The 22,820-nt window shown below is 52.0% G+C and overlaps 3 protein-coding genes across 18 annotated transcripts in view; all 3 read left to right on the top strand.

The window, feature by feature from the left end:
- The first annotated feature begins 10 nt into the window (after positions 1–10).
- LZTS3 (leucine zipper tumor suppressor family member 3) lies at positions 11–9,850 on the top strand. 11 transcript variants are annotated; one of them, XM_045445149.1, is made up of 7 exons: positions 21–141; positions 891–959; positions 3,824–3,905; positions 4,531–4,693; positions 5,271–5,747; positions 6,066–6,929; positions 7,270–9,850. In XM_045445149.1, exons 4-7 carry the CDS (start codon positions 4,622–4,624, stop codon positions 7,966–7,968), a joined length of 2,112 nt encoding a protein of 703 aa, XP_045301105.1. In that variant the 5' UTR covers positions 21–141; positions 891–959; positions 3,824–3,905; positions 4,531–4,621; the 3' UTR covers positions 7,969–9,850. The 11 variants fall into 11 exon arrangements, with proteins under 11 accessions (XP_045301102.1, XP_045301108.1, XP_045301105.1 ...); XM_045445151.1 differs by lacking the exon at positions 3,824–3,905 and having other exon boundaries at positions 891–946; XM_045445150.1 differs by lacking the exon at positions 3,824–3,905.
- A 1,974-nt stretch (positions 9,851–11,824) lies between these two features.
- On the top strand, positions 11,825–22,128 carry FASTKD5 (FAST kinase domains 5). 3 transcript variants are annotated; one of them, XM_045445143.1, is made up of 2 exons: positions 11,825–11,937; positions 19,400–22,128. In XM_045445143.1, exon 2 carries the CDS (start codon positions 19,440–19,442, stop codon positions 21,882–21,884), a length of 2,445 nt encoding a protein of 814 aa, XP_045301099.1. In that variant the 5' UTR covers positions 11,825–11,937; positions 19,400–19,439; the 3' UTR covers positions 21,885–22,128. The 3 variants fall into 3 exon arrangements, with proteins under 3 accessions (XP_045301099.1, XP_045301101.1, XP_045301100.1); XM_045445145.1 differs by lacking the exon at positions 11,825–11,937 and adding an exon at positions 12,690–12,792; XM_045445144.1 differs by lacking the exon at positions 11,825–11,937 and adding an exon at positions 14,019–14,125.
- UBOX5 (U-box domain containing 5) overlaps positions 11,831–22,820 on the top strand; it is a 37,767-nt gene continuing 26,777 nt past the window's right edge. For 2 of the 4 annotated variants that reach the window (XM_045445162.1, XM_045445158.1), the window contains exon 1: positions 11,831–11,937. The gene's annotated coding sequence lies outside the window, so the exon portion shown is untranslated. Of the gene's footprint in view, positions 11,938–12,687; positions 12,793–14,017; positions 14,126–22,820 lie in introns of those variants that run through there. The other 2 variants (XM_045445159.1, XM_045445160.1) reach the window with 2 other exon arrangements.

The raw sequence follows: 22,820 nt of genomic DNA, 5'->3' as shown, positions 1-22,820 counted from the left end.
GGCCCGGGCGGGGAGCGGGAGGGGCGCGGAGCGGAGCCGGGCCCGCGCCGCGCGCCCCGCCGGGCGGGCTTCGGGCTGCGCCAGCGAGCCGGGCCGGTGGTGCCCGCGCCGAGGACCCCGCGCTGGACCCCGAGGCAGCGAGTAAGTGAGGCCAGCCCACCCCGGCACCCCTCCCGGCTCCGACCTATCGCCGTGCCCGCTGCACCTAGATGCTCATCCGGCCGGACCCGGAGCTGGGGAGGGGGCGCGTCCCGCCGCTGGGGTCCCAGGGCGGGGGAGGGGAGTGGAGATAAGGCCGATGATGTCATGGATGCTTCACCAGGCCTGGGGGGAGGTGGCGGCCGGAGGGGGTGCGGCCCGGATTATGTCACCTCTTCCCTCTGCGCCCCGCCCCCCGGGGCCACACGCGCTGGTAGGGAGCAAGGGGAGGTGCGAGAGGGATTTCCTGCACCACAGAGACCCTAAGGCACCTCTTCGGGACAGCCTGTGGCCGGGGTCTCCGAGCTGGCGCTGCGGGCCGTGGTCTGCTGGTGAATGGCGAACACCCCCACTTCCCTGCGCGGAAGCTCGTGTGTGCGCGCGTGTGTGTGCTGGGGTGGGGGGGGCGCTGTCAGCCCCCTCAGTCCTTAAACACCAGCTTCACCAGAGCCAGGATCTAGGAGATGGTTCCCTTCCCCCGTTTGTGCCAAGGGAAGGTGGGTCTCTCCTCACACATCCCAAAGAAGTTCTGAAGACCTCTGCACCCCAAAACCCTTACAGTGCCCCTAATCCCCTTTCTCCCTCAGTCCTTCTTCCCGGAAGCCCTTCCTGATTTTTCTGTTCGGATTCATTGCCTCTCTGCATTGCTCATAACATGCATTCCAACATGCACTCTCTCTGCATCTCCTCAGGGTCAGGGCCCGGAGACCCCCAAGACTCTGCCATCTGTGCCCCAGGGCACCTACAGGCCAGTCCCGGGGGTAAGCCTCAGAGTGAAATCTCCCTGGAGTAGCCTGAGCCAAGTGCCCCAAGGCCCCTGCTCCCCTGGGATGATCAGGGATGCTGTCCTGGGAGGCAGCATTTGGATTGGTCCTTGAAGGATGCAGGGTGGGCATAGAGATCTGGGAAGAGATTTTGTGTGGAGTGGAGAGAGGCTCAGGTTAGGGGGAATAGGATGGGCAGTAGGAGATGCCTTGGAGGCCCTGCCGCAAGCTCTGCTCTGGTTCCGGGGACTGAGAGAAATGCCAGGCCTTTTACCCATAATACATTTACTTCTTAAGATTCCTGTAAGGTAGGTGTGAAAACCCGAGGTGAAATAACCTGCATGCGTTCATCCCTAATCAGTTCAGCTGGGATTTACACTTGAGCTGATGCCTCCAGAACTCCTTCGACTGTTCTTGGTGCTGCTCTTGGAAGAATTTAGGCAGAGCGGGGACAAGATCAGTTTTGCCCTTTAGAAAGAGTCCTCTGGCAGCTGTGTGTAGGAGGGAGTGCAGGGGGAAAAGGCCAGTGAGGAGCCCCCAGCAAGGGTGCTGGCAAGAGGGGCTACTGAAAGCTTTAGGGGGTAAATGGGTTGGTATAGGAGCCTCTGAGACCACAAGAGAAGGGTGGAGTGTTCTTAGCTTTAGGAAGGACATAGGTAGGGAGGGGTTGAGTGGTCATGGGGTTGGAGGGACCTGCCCATGCAAACCCCAGATATAGTTCATTTGGCCCCTTTGCGACCATCAATACTGTGCATAATGCCCCAGGCACTGAAGGTTGATGGTACAGAGAGGCAGAATTGGGCAACCTGTCATCTCAGGTGCTCGAGCTGATGCCATGAGGCTGCCTATGCAGACCACACTCAGCTACCTGGGCCAGTTCAGGACCCGGACCCATACACGAAGCTCAAACCCTTCCTCTGGGCTCAGTTTCTGCCTGTCAGGGAAACATATGCCCCTCTTTGTCCTGCCAGCTCCCTGCTGGGGTTTTGAGAAAAGAAGCTGCAGCAGCCCAAACTTGGGAGAGGCAAGGGGCAGGGAACATTTGCATGAGGTTGATCATGACAGGTGAGAAATGGCAATTCCCTCTTTGGGGAACGAGGCCCCAGGGAGAGCTGCTGTGAGTTGACAATCAAAGATTCCCCAGGTGGGAGAATGGTCCCAGGAGACAGTCCTGGGAACACCTCATTTCCAACTAGGTCTCTGGGCATTGAGCTTGTCTGGAGACCACACACATTCCAGGGAAATAGTGGGGCAGAGTGGCATACAATCAGCCCCAACCTATGGTAGGTTCTTCTTCCCTGAATCTCAGAGAATGTAGTACTGCATGTTTGTAATGCACCTATAGCTCATAAAGCACCTTCGCAAACATTATCCTCTGTCACTGTCATGATCAATGTGATCCCTTCTGAAGTTTGCGCCTGCCCACATCCAGGCATCTGGTGTAGCCCCCTTGCCTAGATCTCTAATCTTGCTATTGGCACCTTCCTTCACCATATCAACATACTCAGGTTTCTACCATGCTTAATTTAAAATTAAAAAAGAGCCTTTGGATCCCAAACCACCTTAAACTACTGTCTTCTCTGACCTTCTCTTTTAGCAGAGAACTCTCCCGTCTTTCCCTCCAGATCCGTCTACTCCTCTAGTCTGGCTTTGCTATTCACCACTTTTCTGAAGCCATTCTCTCATAGACACCAGTGAGGTTTCCACCTGCCAAATATAGGATACACCTCCCAATCCCAATTTTACCTGGCCTCTTTTTACTACTGGGAGCTGCTCCCACATTCTCGAAGCCCCCCAGCTTGGTTTGCAGGGCCTGCCTTCTTCTGGCCTCCGTCTTGAGTCCACACTGCCTCCCAGACTTCCAGGGCTCTGCCCTCCCTAGCTCGATGCTGGGCTCCACCCACACCACCCTTGAATGCTGACCACCCCAGTCTCTCCTTCCATCCAGTAGGTGAGAGAGATCTTTCTCTGGTCCTTCCCAAAGTACCTGTTTCCCCAAACAGTCTCCCTCTGTTTTGTTAAGGGTGTCACACCCACCCTGATGCCCCAGCTGAGATTCCTCCCTTGCCCCCACCATTGAACCCCATCTCTATGAAGTTTTGCCTTTTCTTCCTCCTAACCCTCCCCAGGCCTTCCCACTGGTTTCAGGCTTCAGGCTACTCAGTCTTCATCCTTCTAGTCCCCAGCTGCTCCCTACACTGGACCCAAGGATGCTGAGAAGGGGGTCATGCTTAGGGTGGGAGGGGGATTTTTGAGTTGAAGGGTAGCTGGGCTGGAGTATGTGGGGATTGGGGGCAGTGCAGGAACTAGAGTCAGACATGAGAGGTAAGAAGGCACTCACTCTCAGGGTCCTGCATTTACTGATACTGCACTTAAAATACTCACTAGGTGCATCCCTGGCCTCACCCTAGTCTCAGCCCTGCATGTGGGGACAGACTGGCTCTAGGGAGGGAGGTGGTACAGTACTCTTCTCCACCCCTGGGGGGCAGATGCTGAGAGAATGGAATTTTACAAAGGCAGTGGGGACTGGCTTGGTGGTGAACTTCCCAACCACTTAAAGCTGTAATTCCAGGTGTGGTAGCCAAAAGACTCCTGAAGGGCAAGATTTTTGTCAGGATCCCCTGGTCTGGGGCCTAATAGCAAGGCCACGGCATGAGAATAGGCATCTGGGAAGAAGACAGTCTGAGGGGCACTGAGGTGCCACCTGGACCCCTTCATCTTCGTAGAGAAGGAGGGCTCCTTGCCTGGTTTCTCATGGGAGTAGAGGGTAAAAGCCTGAAGGGTGCCCCTGCCACCTCTGACAAACGTATTTGAGGGTCTACATCCACGGCTGGCACTGCCTGGTGCCTTTGCCTCGCTAGATTATGCGGATCTCTGGGGCAGGTGTTTCCAGGTGTGGATTTGAGACAAAAGAACCAGGAAGCGGGGCCTCCCAGAGCACAGGTAACCCGAGGCCCTGTCGCCCTGCTTGCGCTGCACCCCCTGCTCTTGTGGGCTGGCCTTAGGGGAGGGGGGGGGCGCACGCTCACGGAAGGGCTCAGAGAACTTCGCGGTTCAGGGTCCATAGAGAACGGGGGGAGGCAGTAATCCAGGAAGTCTTCCCGGTGGCAGTGAATTCTTAGTGGGGAATCGGCCGCGCGGAATCCCCTGCGGGCGCCGCTGGGTGCAGAAGCCCCGCCCCTCGCCCCGCCCACCTGTGGTAAACGCTGGCCGGGAGGGAGGCAAGGCCCGCGCCCGCAGCTGGCTGCACCTCGTCCTCTGCCCCGGCCTCAGCCAGCGCCCGGGCTTCTGCAGAGGTACTGACCGTGGCAAAGGGGCCCCTCGTGCGGCCGAGTTGGGGAGACCTCGGGAAGATCCCTTCGCCAAGCGCGACTGCCGCGGTCCCCGGCCGTCTGCGGGGGGTGGGGCGTGCCTGAGGTGGCGCCCACAGGCGACCCACGGGCGCGCGGCAGCTGCAGCTCCCGCCTTCCCGCACCGAGACCTCGGTCCTCTCCAGCGCCCGCCGCCTCGGGGCGCCTGACACGCGGCAGCTCCACGAGGTAGGTCCTTCATTCCTCCCATTTCGCAGAGGAGAAAACTGCAGTCCGGGATGGCTCAGTCGGCCTGTCCAAAGTCGCACAGCTGGTTCGGGCCGAGCCCCGACTGCGAGAGTGAGGCACATGGCCCCTGCAGACCGGGCCTCGGAGGGTCCCAGGCTTGAGGACCCGTCGGCCCCCCACCCCCTTGGAAAGGCAAGGAGAGGAGCCTGCGCTGGTAGTGAGCCTCCACTTCTTCCCTTGACTGCAACACCCTAGGTTAGGGGCCCGGGAAGGACCTCCCCCTACCCACACACACAATATTTGGATAGGGGTGGGTTCTCTCCCTCTCTTAATTTCTGAGGATCCCTGTTGAATTCGGGTATTATTGTCCCCTTCCAGCCTCCTATCCCCAGCCCATGCGGTTGGGTCATAGGTGCCCAGACCCAAGGTCAAGAACACCTAAATTCTGAGGGCTGCAGTGAAGAACTAGGGCTCATGGGGGAGGTGGGGTTGAGGAAGGAGCTGAGGAGTGGAATGCAAAGCTGGGAGGGTATGTGCATGGTGCCCTGAGGCCTGGGCTTCATCAGGTGGGCAACAGGCACCCCGTTACCAAGCTGTCCTCTTACCCCGGCCCCACTCCTTCACCCTGGGTGTCTGGGAACCCTTGTGCCCATTAGAGGGAAGGGGACACCAGAGGGTGGGGTGCAGGTGGTGCTGGGGCTGACTTGGCTGGGGTGGTGGGAGTGGGGGTGGGACTGACCTATCTTTGCCTTCCCACCTGTGCCCACAGTGCCCCCTTGGCTTAGTCATGGCGAAGCTGGAGACACTGCCTGTGCGTGCTGACCCAGGGCGGGATCCTCTCCTGGCCTTTGCCCCTCGGCCCTCTGAGCTCGGACCCCCAGACCCTCGCCTGGCCATGGGCAGTGTGGGCAGTGGGGTGGCCCATGCCCAGGAGTTCGCCATGAAGAGTGTGGGCACCCGCACAGGGGGTGGGGGCAGCCAGGGCAGTTTCCCTGGCCCCCGCAGCAGTGGTGGTGGGGCGAGCAGGGAGAGGCCAGGCCGCTACCCCTCAGAAGACAAGGCTCTCGCCAACTCCCTCTACCTCAACGGCGAGCTGCGGGGCAGTGACCACACTGATGTCTGCGGCAATGTGGTGGGCAGCAGTGGTGGCAGTAGCAGCAGCGGTGGCAGTGACAAGGCCCCACCACAGTATCGTGAGCCCAGCCATCCGCCTAAGCTCCTGGCCACCTCTGGCAAGCTAGACCAGGTCAGTCCCCAGGGCCCTTTTCTGGGAGATGGGAGGCTGTCCAGAGAGGAGGATCAAGTGGGCCCTGGAGGTGGGGTTGTGGGGGCCAGAGGTTGGGCTAAGAAGCCATGGGGAGGGGTCTTGAGGGCCAAGTCTAGCTGGTGGTCCCAGGGCAGAGACTTGGTTTTCAGGTAGCGTGAGGTGGAGACCCAGCTTCAAGGGACCCTGAGGATGGAGATTAATTGGGGGCGGGGCTGAATGTGTCTCAGAGGGAAGAGGCTGGAGCCAGGGCTAAGGCCCCATTCTGATGCCCACTCCCCCTTGCTTGCTTTTACTCAGTGCTCAGAGCCGCTAGTTCGGCCTTCAGCCTTCAAGCCCGTTGTACCCAAGAACTTCCACTCCATGCAGAACTTGTGCCCCCCGCAAACCAATGGTACTCCTGAGGGGCGACAGGGTCCTGGTGGTCTCAAGGGCGGACTAGACAAGTCTCGGACCATGACCCCAGCGGGCGGGGGTGGGGGCGGCCTCTCAGACTCCGGCCGGAACTCACTCACAAGCCTGCCCACCTACAGCTCCAGCTATAGCCAGCACCTGGCGCCCCTCAGTGCCTCCACCAGCCACATCAACCGCATCGGCACTGCCAGCTACGGTGGTGGCAGCGGCGGCAGCAGCGGTGGTGGCTCGGGCTACCAGGACCTGGGAACCTCCGACAGTGGGCGGGCCTCCAGCAAGAGTGGGTCGTCCTCCTCCATGGGTCGGCCAGGCCACCTGGGGTCTGGGGAGGGCGGAGGTGGAGCCCTGCCCTTCGCGGCCTGCTCACCACCCTCGCCCAGTGCTCTGATCCAGGAGCTAGAGGAGCGGCTGTGGGAGAAGGAGCAGGAGGTGGCAGCCCTGCGGCGGAGCCTGGAACAGAGCGAGGCCGCGGTGGCCCAGGTGCTGGAGGAGCGGCAGAAGGCGTGGGAGCGCGAGCTGGCTGAGCTGCGGCAGGGCTGCAGTGGGAAGCTGCAGCAGGTGGCCCGCCGCGCCCAGCGCGCCCAGCAGGGCCTACAGTTGCAGGTGCTGCGACTGCAGCAGGACAAGAAGCAGCTGCAGGAGGAGGCAGCCCGACTGATGCGGCAGCGGGAAGAGCTTGAGGACAAGGTGGCCGCCTGCCAGAAGGAGCAGGCTGACTTCCTGCCCCGGATGGAGGAAACTAAGTGGGAGGTGCGGGCAGGGGGCTTGGGCTTTCCCCCTCTGAGTCTCCTTCCTTCTGTCCCTCCAGAGAAACCCAGAGCTGTGGCCCACTGTCACAGGGGAGTGAAGGGGAGGGAGACAAAAACGATTAGGAATGTCTGTGGGCACCAGAGCGGGCCCAGGGCTGTGTGAGCTGAGCCAGGTGTGTCCTGAGTCCGAGGAGGGCCCGGTGTGTCCTTCCTGAATGTCCCATGAGCTGACGCTGTGTCTGGGCATGCTGTGTGCCTCTGGGGCTGGATGTGGTGGCTGTGGTGCCAGCCAACAGGGCTCTGCCTTGACCCTGGCCCTCCTCGCCTCTGCCCCTGTGCAGGTGTGCCAGAAGGCAGGGGAGATCTCCCTCCTGAAGCAGCAGCTGAAGGACTCGCAGGCCGACGTGTCCCAGAAGCTGAGCGAGATCGTGGGGCTGCGCTCGCAGCTGCGGGAGGGCCGGGCCTCGCTGCGGGAGAAGGAGGAGCAGCTGCTCAGCCTGAGGGACTCCTTCGGCAGCAAACAGGCCAGCCTGGAGCTGGGTGAGGCCGAGCTGCCCGCGGCCTGCCTCAAACCTGCGCTGACCCCCGTGGACCCGGCGGAGCCCCAGGATGCCCTGGCCACGTGCGAGAGCGACGAGGCCAAGATGCGCCGGCAGGCCGGGGTGGCCGCCGCCGCCTCGTTGGTTTCCTTGGACGGGGAGGCGGATGCTGGCGGGGAGAGCGGGACGCGGGCCCTGCGGCGGGAGGTGGGGAGGCTGCAGGCCGAGCTGGCGGCCGAGCGGCGAGCCCGGGAGCGCCAGGGAGCCAGCTTCGCGGAGGAGCGCCGCGTGTGGCTGGAGGAGAAGGAGAAGGTCATCGAGTACCAGAAGCAGCTGCAGCTGAGTTACGTGGAGATGTACCAGCGCAACCAGCAGCTGGAGCGGCGGCTGCGGGAGCGCGGGGCTGCGGGGGGTGCCAGCACGCCCACCCCGCAACACGGCGAGGAGAAGAAAGCCTGGACGCCCTCCCGCCTCGAGCGCATTGAGTCCACAGAAATCTGACCCCTCCCCCCCCACCAACATGGGCATGTGGCCTTTTGACAAACGCCCTGTCAAAGGCCAGAGTCCACAGTGTCTCTTCCCCACCTTCTCTCTTCCCCATGTCCCCCATGTCCCCAGACCAAAGAGGTTCTCAAAGCAGCTGTGACCAGACCCCTCCCTTCCCTCCACTGGGGGCCCTCTGGGCCCTATGGCTGGGCAACCCACTCGGACCCTCCTCCCAAGGAGGGGATAGAGGGAGGCAGAATGAGTGGGGGTTGAGGGGCCCAGGCAGCAGGGGAGCCCATGCTCCCCTTATTAGTGCTGCTTTGTTAGAGATGGAGATAGCAGGCCTGAAGTGCCATGAGGTGCCCCAGCCCCTTGGTAGGTCTGGGCTCCTACTGTTGGCCACCCCAGTGTCCAGTGATGCTCTCTGTGGTCACCTCCTAGGCCATGTAGCCTAAGAGGGCCTGCATGGGATCTGCTGAAGCTGACAGACCTTGGGCTCCTGGCCTCTCTCCTTCCTGCTCTATTACCCCTCCCTGGGCAGATTGGCAGGACAAGTGGGAGCAGATGGCCTGTCTGTGGTTGAGAGGGCTACTTGCCCAGCCCCTCCCCCGCCAAGGTCTCTTGGGCTTAGGCCTCAGAGCCTGGCCTGGTCCTGAGTGTATGTCCGTATGTGCGTATCAGGCCGGAGGGGAGGCTGGGGTGGAGGTTCAGTGCCCGGGGAAGATCTGCCCTCCTGTACTTGGGAAGGTTCACCTGGAGGCTTTTTAGCTCTACCCCACCCTTCTGGCCAGGATCCCACAGGGTGATAGCCCCATCTGCTTGGCTCACCCCACACCCAGGGCCACTGTCCGGCTCTAACTACAGCTAGTAAGTGCTACCTGCCTCTCAGGCACTCCCCTCACCCAGTTTCTGAGGTCATATGAGTGTCTGTGATGTCTTCCTGTGTCTTCTCCCACTCGATTGCCCCAGCCTCCCTCTGCTTTCACGCTCAGAACATCATTGTCCTAGGCCGCCTCTTCCCCCAAACCTCACCTCTTCTTCCAGTAGAAAATTCTGCTTGATCTTTGGTGCACTGTCCACTTCCAAGCTCCAATGGGCCCAAGCCTGAGCCAGAGGCCTTTGTTTTGGGGGGCGAGGGGGATGGTTGTGATTGCCCTTGAAGGACAAAGCTGACCTGAGAGGAATACTGACCCCTGAGTTCCCAGGACCCTGGGTTTGCCCAGGGTAGGCCTGCATGGCCATCAGTGGGGGCTGGGACAGCAATGTCACTTCCCTCTCGGTATCTTCTCAGAGTCTATCTCCGTAAGACAGGAAGGGAAAGGCAAATTTCTAATTCACCAGCAATAAAAATTAGAGGAGGCTTGGCCCTCAACCCTTGTATTTCTCTCTTTTCACTCTCTTCCTCCCACCCCCAAGACTGGGTTTGGAGGGCAGGGTGGAGAGAGCTGGCAACTACTGTGAGCAAGTTCCCCAACCCCTGACCAGCCTCCTCCCATGACTGGTGACTGTTTAATGAGCTGTGCGTCCCCCACAAAAACAAGAGTGCCCCTCTGTGTGGCCTCTGTCCCTCTGCACAGCCCCTTCCCGGTGACCCTCACCAGATCTCTGAACTGGTTTGGGGAGCCATCCTGGTAATCACTGCCCATTCCACTCACCCCTCACTGCACCTGCCCCAGAACCTGGGCCTAGGCCAGAGGGGCAGGGGGAAGAGAAGGCATTAGTAGGAAAAAAATAGAAAAAAAAAAAAAAAAAAATGAACAGACTCAGCTTTGGGACTTCCAACCACAAAAGAAATTATATATAAATATATATAAATATATATCTCTACCATATGTGATGGAAAGACTTCGTTTTCTTTTCCCAAAGAAATAAAATGGAGAAAGCCTCTTGAGTGGCATTCTTTGGCCTGCTTGTGTCTTTGCAGGTTTGGGAGGTGAAGCTGGGTTAGGGGGGTGTGGAGGGCAAAGCTGGAGTAAACGGATTTCCCAGAGGAGGCATAAGTCCGGAGGTGCTCACTGGGCCATGCCAGAAGGTTGGCCCAAAGCCCAAGCTCCTCCATGTTGCCCAGGAGGAGTCGTGGTTCCAAGTTTCTGCCCGTGGCTTTCTCTTCGGCTAGGATTGTCACCCTGAAGGGTTTCTAGGTGGGTCCAACTCAGCATCTGGACACCAGGCTGCTGCTTGGAAGGTAGGTGATGCAGGACAGCTAGATGTAGCATCCTGAGCCATGTTACAGCAACTGGCCAAAGTTTGAGGGCAGAATACAAAAACACGAAGGCTGAGAACAGACTTGTAATTAGTGGTGAGGCCCCAAAGACAGAATGGACCCAAGAGTGCTGCGAGCATGGAGCTGTCCTTTGCGGGTAAGTGCTGTCCTTTATAATTGCTTCTGTCATCTTTACAGAGCCCCCCCCAGTCAAGAATGCATCCTGCTGCAAGTAACAACTTGATTTACAAGAATTTGAAGGCTGGTTTATTTTTCCTTACCTGACAATTCTGGTCACAAGCATCCTGTCATAAGTATTGTTTCAAGGACATAAGACTTAATGTTCCTACTCTCCCATTCATAGTATGTAGTTCTCTCCATGCCACAAAGTGGCTGCCACAGCTCCACGAAGGGATTGAGGCAGTACTACTTTATCATGAAGATAAAAGTTTTCCAGAATCCTGCCGGTAAATTTCCCTTTAAATGTTGATGGGCAGAACTGAGCGGCATCCTCTTCTCACTTCAAGGAAGGCTGGGAAACTGAGTATTTGGCAAAGAAGAACAGGACCGTCATGGCTGCATTGGAGCGATCTGGTTCATCCCCTGGGGATGGGCCCTCTGCTCTCTCTGGGTTCTTCTGGCAAAGAGAGTCCTAATCAACAGGAAGGAATATTTGCTCTGGTCTGGCCCTAGTGAGAAAACCAGGCAAACGGTGCCCTCCGCAGAGCTCCAGAGTCGGGTTGCCAGGCTTGCCCCTCCTTGCAGTGAAGTGTCCTCGCTGCATTGGTTTTTGTCTCCCGGACAAGATGGTACCTTGGAGGGAAAGTCAGTTCTCAAGTCTCCTTCACAGCACTTAGGATAGGTGGACCAGCAACCAGGGCACTGACAAGGTATGACAAACCCAACCAGCAGCGCTCAAGTTTTCCCCAGAACGGCAGTGTTGGGTCAGGCCCTCTTGGAGGGTCTCTTCCTTGCTTAGGTGCTGATAGCAGCTCAGGTGTGAACCCCTCTACTTAGGGAGGTGAAGGATGACCCTGGCTTCATCTACTATATAGCACTGGCCTCCTCCAGCTCTGGCTCCTCATATCCATTTCTCCTAACAGGCTCGGCTCTTCATCACTAACTCTTCTCCTGAGAGCACTTCACAGATGCCTCTATTATTGATGATTACCCTCACCATACAGATGAGAAACTAGGCTTAGTCAGTTAATGTGATTTCTCTAAGGCTATAAAACCCTGGGTGGCGGGGCGCCCGGGTAGCTCCGATAGTTAAGCATCCCACTTCGGCTCAGGTCATGACCTCTCTATTTGTGCTCTGTGCTGACAGCTCAGAGCCTGGAGCCTGCTTCGGATTCTGTGTCTCCCCGTCTCTCAGCCCCTCCCCTACTCATGCTCTGTCTTTCTCTGTCTCTCAATAATAAATAAATGTTAAGAAAAAAAATTTTTTTTTTAACCCTGAGTGGCGGTCTGGGATTCGAACCTGTATCTACGCTATTTAGCGACTTCCAGAGAGGTCCATCCACGGCGCTGTTTCGCCTCCGGGGGTCCTAGACTCCCCCGGCCTCTCGGCAACGTCCTACAATGGAAAACGTCCTTGGAAAACGCTGACAGAGCCTTTTGAGCCTCGGCCGCACCCGTCACCGGCGCAGCAGGCGGAAGTAGCGGGCAGTTGGCCGGAAGTGGAGCTGTGAGGTCCGGGTGTTGCTGGTGGAGTGGCGGTGGCACGGAAGCTCGTGGGATCCAGGGTCTGGTGTTGCGGCGCCCGTGTTCACCAGGCTCAGGTGAGTGGCGGCGGCCGCGGATGAGGACTCGGCGGCCGCTCCCTGTCCACCTGGGCCTTGGCCGCCTCTCCCGTCCTGGGCGGCGCAGGGCCGGGCGCTTCCGGGCCCGGGCTGCGGACTCCTCTCGCAGGCCCGTTTAGGCAGAATGTCGGCGACCCCGCCACCCCAGAGTTCTGTGACCTTGGACAATCGGTTCGTCTGAATCTTGACTTTTCCTCTGTGAGACGGAGATGATCACTGCCTGCCTCACAGGGCTGTTGTGGGAATCCAGTGAGGTGTTTTGCGGCACTTCGTTACCACACTTAACACGTGCACGCGACCCACTCAGGGATCTGGAGATGGGGTCTGTAGGTCTGGGGTAAGGTTCGAGATGACGCATTCCTGACCAGCTTCCAGGTGAGGCTGATGCCGCTGGTCCGCAGGCCCCTACGGTATTTTGCTTAGTACCCGGGTCAACTTGAGCCTTCAGTAAATATCAATACAGTGTATATCCTGTCCCCGTTTTTAACAGACGGTTTCTAGTTGCACATACCTAAGGTCGTTATTGATGTCTTCCTCCCTTTTCTCTCCAGAGGTAAGAAAAATAATTGCCCTTTTTCTTTCCGTACAAATCATGACACAGCTCTTCTGTCCTGACTCAGGGATCTTTGGGCCCTCTTTAAACCAGTTAAACCCTTCCACTTCTTCAGGTCATGCTTCATTGCCTACTCACTGTAAACCCTTGGACAGTGAGTGCTTCTTCCTATGGAGCTGGCAGCCAAGTGCTTTAGCACCAACGTGTCTGGTGTTCTGTGCTCTAGTCATTTGTTGCAGCTGGAATGTGAATTCCTATTTTCCGCACTTGGCTCACACTTGGTGAGTAGTAAGAAAGCCGCTTTTCCAGAACTAGATTGTACAACTCACTGCTCTGAATGGCCTCAGGCAAGCTCTGGCTTGATTTCACTACTGCCTGGGAGATCAAAATGAAATATGGAGACTCAGTGTTGCATAATGCAACAGAGAAGGTGAGGCCTTTGGGAGTTGTGCAGGTCTAGTTTATTTGACGGTATGGTTTTCTTCCCCATCTATTGCTTTAGCAATCCTTTAGAAGTTCCATTCACATGGGCTGAGAGGACCTGAGTGTCTGTTCTCTGTTGCTATACCCAGAGATTTTCTTTTCTTTTCTTCTTTCTTTTCTTTTCTTTTCTTTTCTCTTCTTTTCTTTTCGCTGAGGGAGAGAGAGAGAATCTCAAGCAGGCTCCATGCCCAATGCAGAGTCCAACACATGGGGCTCGATCTCACCACTGTGAGGTCATGACCTGAGCTGACACCAGAGTCAAACATTTTACCAACTGAACTACCACCCAGGTGCCCCACATACCCAGAGATTTTCTAAAGACAGAATGTGTGGAATCCTTTAAGAGCAGCGGCTCTAACAGTCATCTGTGGGGCCTTGTCAGACTGTATCTACTCAGGCCCTTCTTGCCATTCTGTTAGAGGAATAGCAGAGTCTTAGAAGGGGAGGAAGGGCTATATAAACTAAAAAAAAAAAGTTTCACAGATAATTGTGGTGTGCTGTTTTCTCTGATAAGAGTGGAAACTAGAATGAAGTGAAAGGGGATGGGCTGTTACAATTGATTTTGGTTTGGCTTAACTCTGGGTGATACTTACGTTGACCTAAACACCTTAACACTGGTGTTTGACCTTTGTCGTGGCAGTAGTAGTAGATCCCTGTCTTGTAGGCTCTGCTCCAGTGTGGAAACTGAAGCACAGAAGAGTCTAGCCCCGTTAGCATTTGCATTAACAGCTAAGGATCCTTAGGTCAGTCACTAAGCCCTCACCAGGAGCATTAAACTTGGTAGACTCTTAACACCTAGAGGAAGTTAGTTTCCTGTTTTTTTTTTTTAATTCTCAGGGTTGCTCAACAAATTATTTGCTAAGACAAGATTAGAGTTTGAAGTATTCATTTATTTGTGGCAGTTTTACCAGGACATAGGAGGGTTAAACCTTTCTAGCAAAAGGATGGAAATCAGAATTCAGAGAGGAGATCTAGTAACTGGTGAATTAAATATGCTGAGAGTGTTATATACTTAATCTACAGTTAGCATGGCTGTCTTCCACCGTCTGGCTCCCTTCCTCTAACTTCTGGACTGTAGTTTAAAATGAAGCTATTCGGCCTTGCTCAGACCTGTACCTGGAAGGTGGAAAGGTAAGATTCCTCACTCCTGTGAAATTACATCATTTAGGGTGGTTGGACAGTGCCAGGGGTCTCTGAGGCTCCATTCTGGTTTGTTAGGAGCCCTAAAGAGAGATGGGGAAGAGGATGTGCATGTGGCACTTAAACTAGGAAAGCAGCTTTGTGCTGATGTCACATGTCTTTGAACCTCTAGAGAACGTGTCAGGCATTATTGATTGGGCATCTGTCTCATACCATTCCCTTTCCAGCTTTTTTCGGGATTCTCTGGGAGTCCTTAAGTAAGGAGGAGCTAACTCTCTCGGCTGTGCTTTCTCTATGTAGGCAACACATCCAGACAGCCTCTCCTTCGCAGTGCCTTTTCTCCTCACTGTTTTGCTTTATTGGTTCTGTATCTTCCGTGTGTTTCTTTCCCTTTCTTCCCCACAGCACTCAAGACCAGACTTCCAAAGTGATTATATTTCAGGCATATATTTGTAGATATGGTGTCTATACAGTTACACTAAAACTTGCAAGGTGAAAAAGTAAGTAGCTACTGTTTGCCATTTGCAGTTGGCTCTTCGTGCCTCTACGATCCTTTATTTTGTCATCATTTCTGTTACTGGGCATTCAGAAAGAAATTCGAGGGGCGCCTGGGTGGCTCAGTCAGTTAAGCTTTGGACTCTTGATTTCAGCTCAGGTCATGATCTCACGGTTCGTGGGTTCGAGCCCTGCATCAGGTTGTGCGCTGACCGTATGGAGCCTACTTGGAATTCTCTCTCTTTCTGACCCTCCCCGCTCGCTTGCTGTCTCTCAAAAATAAACAAACGCTTAAAAAGAAAACAGTAGTTCTATAGACAGTAGGAATTACTTGGGCTAGAAAAACTTTTCAACGTTTTCCTTGAAACTTAACGTTACTTTCTTTGAATACTGATTGTCTTCTTTTTTTTTTTTTTTTTTTAATTTTTTTTTTTTTCAACGTTTATTTATTTTTGGGACAGAGAGAGACAGAACATGAACGGGGGAGGGGCAGAGAGAGAGGGAGACACAGAATCGGAAACAGGCTCCAGGCTCTGAGCCATCAGCCCAGAGCCTGACGCGGGGCTCGAACTCATGGACCGCGAGATCGTGACCTGGCTGAAGTCGGACGCTTAACCGACTGCGCCACCCAGGCGCCCCTGAATACTGATTGTCTTCTTGAAGAATACCTTAATTTCCTGTTAGTACATGCATTTTGCAGATTTAATTTTTGTCAAAGTTGTATATGATTTACACAGTCACATAGTTTGATGGACTTATAACACTAAATATTCCCTTTCTCCATTTTTTTTTATGGTGATCTGTGATCAGTGATTATGTCTTGCTGAAAGCTCAGATGATGCTTGGCAATTTTTAGCAATAAAGTATTTTATAATTAAGATAGGTGTGTTTTTTAGATATAATGCTATTGCACACTTGACAGACTGCAGTATGGTGTAAACATAACTTTTCTGTGCACTGGAAGACCAGAAAATTCCTTTGACTCACTTTATTGTGACACTCACTTTATTTCAGTAGTCTGGAACTGAATAGCACTATCCCAAGGTAACGCCTGTATTAGAGGTGAGAGGGGCTTTTGAGTTCACCCAGTTCAAACCCACCAGCTCCCTGGCATCTGGAAACCCTGTAGATTGGTCAGGGTCCTCCCCACTTCTTTGTCTGGAATTTGACTCTTCTTGGCTAGAGTACACCAGCAACGTGGGTTTGGAATCAGACAATCTTTGATGTCAAACCCCACTCCATCCCTTAGCTGTGTAACCGTCAGCAGGTTCCTTAACCTTGTGAAGTCTCCTTTTCCTCATCTACAACATGGAGACCATAAAACCTACGTTACAGAGAGGTTGTAAGGATTGGAACTATATGCAGGTAAAAAACCTCATAGTAGGCCCCGCACGGAGGAGGCCCTAAGATAATTGTGGCTGTTGTTTTTTCCATCTTGGGACTTAACCTGTATTTTAGCATTTCAAAAAGAACCACATTAATTCAAAATGCAGACTCTCTATCACCGAAACAGAAATATTAATGTTCAAGGAAATGGTTCTTTTTTCATTTGAGGAGCATGCACAGTAATTTTATTCATTAAATACGCTTAGGTAGTATTAGTTGAAGTAATTTAAATTATTTAATGTACTTTTATTTATTTATTTATTTATTTTTAAAAGTTTATTTAGGGGCGCCTGGGTGGCTCAGTCGGTTGGGCGTCCGACTTTGGCTCAGGTCATGATCTCACAGTTCGTGGGTTTGAGCCCCGCATCAGGCTCTGTGCTGATAGCCTGGACTGCTTCGGATTCTGTGTCTCCTTCTTTCTCTGCCCCTCCCCCACTCACGCTTTGTCTCACTCTGTTTTTCAAAAATAAATAAATGTAAAAAAATAAATAAAAATAAAACCATTTATTTATTTTTGAGAGAGAGTGCGTGTTTGCAGGGGGAGGCAGAGAGACAGGGAGACAGAGAATCCCAAGCAGGCTCCATGCTCTCAATGCAGAGCCGCATGTGGGGCTTGAACTCATGAACCATGACATCATGACCTGAGCCAAAATCGAGAGTCAAGGGGTGCCTGGGTGGCTCAGTCGGTTAAGCGTCCGACTTCGGCTTAGGTCATGATCTCACAGTTCGTGGGTTTGAGCCCCGCGTCGGGCTCTGTGCTGACAGCTCAGAGCCTGGAGTCTGTTTCAGGTTCTGTGTGTCCCTCTCTCTCTGCCCCTCCCCTGTTCACTCTGTCTCAAGAATAAACAAAAAAAAATTAAAAACAAACAAACAAAATCGAGAGTCAGATGCTTACCCTACTGAACTACCAAGGTGTCGCTAATGTGTTTTAAAATTATATTGTTTGGGATGCCTGGGTCACTCAGTCGGGGAAGCATCCGACTTCAGCTCAGGTCATGATCTCACAGTTTGTGGGTTCAAACCCCATATCGGGCTCTGTGCTGACAGCTCGAAGCCTAGAGCCTGCTTTGGATTCTGTGTCTCCCCCTCTGTCTGTCCCTCCCCTGCTCATGCTCTGTCTCCCTGTCCCTCCCTCCCTCCCTCCCTCGCTCTCTCTCTCTCTCTCTCTCAAAAATAAACATTAAAAAAACTTTTTTTTTTTAATAAAAAATAATATTATATTATTTATCCGGTTGCCTGGGAGGCTCAGTCGGTTGACTCTTGATTTCAGCTCAGGTCATGATCCCATGATCCATTGTGGGATGGAGCCCCGTAACAGGCTCTGTGCTGAATTTGGAATTCTGCTTGGAATTCTCTCTCTCCCTCTGCACCTCCCCCCTCTCCCCCTTCTAGGGCGTGTGCGCACTCACTCTGTCAAATAAAAATGAAATAAAAAAAATTATATTATTTATAAAGGTATTTGTTAAATTCATATACTCTTCTGTATTAGCAGTTTCAATACCAATAAAGAAGGAAAAGTTAATTTATCAAAGATATAATGGAAAGTCTCCCCACAAAGAAGTTATATAGTTCCTTTCCTTTCATATAAGTGTATTTTAGGTGATGGCACTCATTTGTGTTCTGTTTGTTCCACTGAATATTTGTATGTGTATTTTCTTGTGTTGATGCTTGCCCCACACTTATCCTGTAAGCCAGCCCCCTCCTTCTGGATGGACACTTATATTGTTTTCAGTTTTTTGCTTTTTTTTTCTTAAACATTTTATTTTTAAGTAATCTACATGTAATGTGGGGCTTGAACTTACAACCCCAAGATTCAAATTGCACACTCTGCCGACTCAGCCAGCCAGGCACCCCGATTTTTTGCTTTAGAGTAGCACAGTTATTTTGTTGAAAAAAAAAAAAAAAAATTTGTTCCATCCCCCCCCCCCCCAGTTATTTCTTCCAAACTAGTTCCCAAGGTGTGATGAAGGTCTACAGATTTGAACAGTTGGTTGAGCATCCGACTCTTGATTTTGGCTCAGGTCATGATCCCAGGGTTGTGGTATTGAGCCCTGTATCAGGCTCTGCTCGGAGCATAGCACCTCCTTGAAATTCTCTGTCTCTCTCTCTCCCTCTCCCCCTCTCCCTCTCTTAAAAAAAACAAAAAACAAAAAACAGAGGGGTAGATTTGGGCTCCTGGGCCATAGTTTGCTGACACCTGGTCTGTAACATCTGGACCCATAGATTGAAACTTGGTAGACGGAATGGTCCACAAGGTCATAGTAAAGATGTAAGCGTATAAAGATTTCATGTAAAAGAATTCTCCTCTGGTTCACAAAGAAAGTAGAGCATACATTCCTACCATCCAGAGAAGCCTGTGTAGCTCACAAAGTCACTGGCCTGCCCTGTGGTCACCTGGTTCTCATGCTATGGGCTCTGGAAGGAAGAAGAGGTTGACAGGGGAGTTGGGCAGGTATTTAAGAAAGTCACCCTTGCGCCCTCAGAACCCGCAGGGGATTCTGTGCAGCAACAACCCTGTCAAGTCCACATCTTGGCAGCTCAGGGCTCACTGGGTTTTGCTTGTCAGGCGTTGGCATTTATCAAGTAGGAGGAAAGCTAAAAGCCTTTAGAGAAAGCAAGAGTATAGCAGAGTCTGTTTCGTAGGCTCTCCTGGTTTCTATCATGGGGGAAAGTGGGACCTGCACTGCTAGAGGCAAGATTTCAGCACCTGACTCCCTGGCAGCATTGCTAATCAGCTGCCTCCAGAGGAAAGCTGTGCTGCTCCCCTTCCACGTCAGCGGGGCAGGCGTGTGAGTTGGTGTTTCCTGAACCGTGAGCCCAGCTTTGAGATGCTTTTTGCTTCCCACCCATGAATTGACAGCAGAGCTTCAGGCTGCTGCCTTCTGCCACCAAAATGAGTTTTTGAGTATATGTCCTAAATGTGTGCCTCTCTGCGATAGTGGTTCAAAGTCTGTGATAAGTCGCCTGGACAGGAGAATAGGCATCTTCTGGCAGGTGCAGGAGCAGCATTAGAAAACAGTTGAGTAAGTTGTGGGAAATGAGCATTAGAAAACAATTCTGTAGTCAAAAGTTTCATGCTTAGGAACAAGGAGGGTTATTGTGGGTATAATGAGTTAAACTTTACATCAGGTCCCGCTTTTTACTTTTGGTGTTAGCGCAGCAGCTTTAACCAACTTTCTTATTCTCCCAAGTGGGCCCTTTATGCATTGATATCAAGGAGAAGCAGTTTGTAGCCTTGATGTATGCTGTCTTGTCATTTGGGCATTCACTAGCATTGAACTTACTTGAGTGGACAGCAAGTAGTTTAATCCATTTCTTATAATGTGTAAATTTTGGTATTGTGATAGGTGGAAGCCACTTATTCTTCATCTACCCTTTTTTCAGTATCTGGCACCACCAATTCTGGCCCAGTCATTTGTGACCCATGGCTCTTGCGATATGCCGAAGATTTCCAGGTAGTTTCTGTGGAACGCCTCCCTGTCCAGCTCTAATCAAGCACCATGTAAACAAGAAATTGCCTGGACAAACCTGTAAGGACTGTGTTCTGACTGCCAAAACGATCAGTACTGACACCAGAACAACAGCCACTCTCAAGTTGTTAAAACCTTTAGGATATCGAGCGTTTTGCAGTCCTTTTGCCTACAGCACAGCCCAAAGTGTGACATATTGGAATGTGGGAAGCTACACACAGCCGAGGGGACAGGAGCCTCCAGAACACAGCGGCTTCTGCCATCCTGCCAAAAAAGTTGAGAACATTCATAGCATTTCCTCCTCTCAGAGGATCCTGACGATCAGCAGTGCCTTCCCAGGTTTGGAATTCAGCAGGACTTCTGCCTCTAAGGCCAGCACGTTGAAGCCGGGCTCACACAGGCCTGCGGGAGTTGAAGAGGATATAGAAATTTTTGATTCCTTTGAAGACCCCCGAGGTTTCCTACAGCTAAGACCAGAGTACCAGCTTCACAGCTATAACAGATCTGAGACTTGCCAGTCCCTGTCTGTTTCGGAAGGTGAATTAATTTTGCACAAAGTCACAGTTCATCAAGATAATCTCCAGCCTCAAGTCATTGCTGATTATTTCTGTAAGCTGAGCTCTTTGCCTGCAGAGCAGCATCCTGCTTTGCTGTCCAGCACCAGCTTTGCTTTGCTCTGCCAGCTGAGTGTGAAAAACATACAGTTCTTTGATGTCCCGGAGTTGATCAGTATTTTGAAGGCCTTTGTCAGTTTGGGAATCCCTCACTCCCATTCAGTGCTAGGTGTGTATGAAATCAGATTTTGCAGTAAGGTGTGGGAGATGAGTCTGGATCAACTTCTCTTGGTGGCTGATCTCTGGCGAAACTTGGGTCGCAGAGTACCTCGGTTTTTAAAAATCTTTTTTAGTTATCTTAATCTGCACTGGAAAGACCTATCCTTGTCCCAGCTGATTCACTTAATTTATATTATAGGTGAAAGTCGTCAGGCACCCCAAGACCTAATGCAAAAACTGGAATCATTGATTCTCAAGTACATAGATTTGATCAACTTAGAGGAGGTTGGTACAGTCTGTTTGGGGTTCTTTAAATCAAGTAGTAATCTCTCTGAATACGTCATGCGGAGAATTGGAGACTTGGCTTGTGCTGACATGCAGCATCTGAGCAGTTATGCCTTAGTGAATATTCTTAAGATGTTCCGTTTCACTCACGTGGATCATGGAAATTTCATGAAGCAATTTGGCCAGATTGCTCCTCAGCGAATTCCTTTTCTAGGAGTTCAAGGTGTCATGCACCTGACTCTTGCTTGCTCAGCCTTACGCATCTTGGATGAAGGGATAATGAATGCTGTGGCTGCTTCTTTGCCTCCAAGGGTGGCATATTGCCGAAGTAAAGATGTTGCCAAGATTCTGTGGTCTTTTGGAACTCTGAATTATAAGCCACCCAATACAGAAGAGTTTTATTCTAGCCTGATAAATGAGATTCACAGAAAGATGCCTGAGTTCAGTCGATATCCAGAACACCTGCTCACCTGCCTGCTGGGCCTGGCATTCTCTGAGTACTTTCCATTAGAGCTCATCAATTTTGCTTTGAGTCCAGGGTTCGTCAAGTTAGCTCAGAAGAGAAGTAAGTTTGAACTCACTAAGGAGCTATATACTCTTGATGGTACCGTTGGCATCGAGTGTCTAGATTACAGAGGCAATCGTCTTAGTGCTCACCTTCAGCAAGAGGGGTCGGAAATGCTGTGGAATTTAGCAAGGAAGGATATGTGCTCAAAGCCTGAATTCCTGGAAGCTCTCTTTTTACTAGAGAACATGTTGGGTGGGCCCCAGTACATCAAACACCATATGATTTTGCCTCATACCCGATCTTCTGACTTAGAGGTCCAGCTTGATGTTAACATGAAGCCATTACCCTTTAACAAAGAAGCCATACCAATTAAGGATGAAGCCAAATTAAGGCTTAAGCATGTGGGAGTCAGCATTACAGATGATTTGATGAATCAGCTACTAAAAGGGAAATCAAGAGAATGTTTCCAGGGAGAGATTGCATCAGAGACTGAACAGCGGGAAAGGGAATTAGAGAACGCACCTATACCTTTGGGGACCTCCCTTTGCAATGTGGCAGACAGATTGGGGGCTATGGAGATGGCTGGCCCTTGTCCCCCAGCTTGCACGCAGGCCCCACAAGTGAAGCTGGCTATTCAGTTGACAAATAAAAACCAATACTGCTATGGTTCCAGGGATCTGCTTGGACTGCACAATATGAAGAGGCGGCAGCTGAATCGGCTTGGGTACCGTGTAGTAGAGATATCCCACTGGGAATGGCTCCCACTATTGAAACGAACTCGCTTAGAAAAGCTGATGTTCCTCCATGAGAAAGTGTTCACCTCTGCTCTCTGAAGGGCTTTCAGGGACATTGTTACTCATAAAGGCTATCGAGGTATACTATACAAGGTGTTGGGAAACAGTTACAAAAGCCAGCATGTAGGTTTGGTAATAAAATCATCTGTTGAAGAGACTTAGTTGTGCTCTTGTCAATGGCAGAGTGAAGTTTGTGTGTTACATGAATTAATTGTAACCTGGCCCCATTGTACAAGTTGTTGCTAATTCGTGCAGGTAACTAATAAACATCGTAAATTCCCTATTTTCAAGTAAGTCCTGTCTTATTTTTCTTCCTCTGTTTACTGGCCTTATCTCATGATTATTTTGAATTTGTAAGATAAAAGGGTAGTCAGACATTGTCAAAGCTAATTTTTAAAAAATGGTTTTCATATACTTTATTTTAAAATAAGAATCTTTTGGGGTGCCTGGGTAGCTCAGTCGGTTAAGCATTCGACTTCGACTCAGGTCATGATCTCACAGTTCATGAGTTTAAAGCTCCATGTCGGGCTCTGCGCTGACAGCTCAGAGCCTGGAGCCTGTTTCAGATTCTGTGTCTCCTCTCTCTGCCCCTCCCCTGCTTGTGTTCTCTCTCAAAAGTAAAATAAATAAATAAACATTTAGAGGCTCCTGGGTGGCGCAGTCGGTTAAGCGTCCGACTTCAGCCAGGTCACGATCTCGCGGTCCGTGAGTTCGAGCCCCGCGTCGGGCTCTGGGCTGATGGCTCAGAGCCTGGATCCTGTTTCCGATTCTGTGTCTCCCTCTCTCTCTGCCCCTCCCCCGTTCATGCTCTGTCTCTCTCTGTCCCAAAAATAAATAAACGTTGAAAAAAAAAATTTAAATAAGTAAACATTTAAAAAAATAAGGATCTTTTACAGCTTAATTTACATTTCAAGATCCGCCCCCCCCCCCCCCCCCCCCAACCAGCCATGTTCTCTTCACATCCTTTAAAATTAA

The sequence above is a fragment of the Leopardus geoffroyi genome, chromosome A3 (assembly GCF_018350155.1).
Source record: "Leopardus geoffroyi isolate Oge1 chromosome A3, O.geoffroyi_Oge1_pat1.0, whole genome shotgun sequence".
NCBI lineage: Eukaryota > Metazoa > Chordata > Mammalia > Carnivora > Felidae > Leopardus > Leopardus geoffroyi.
The sequence above is the reverse complement of the archived record's forward strand: the minus strand, read 5'-3'. Positions and strand labels throughout refer to the sequence as shown.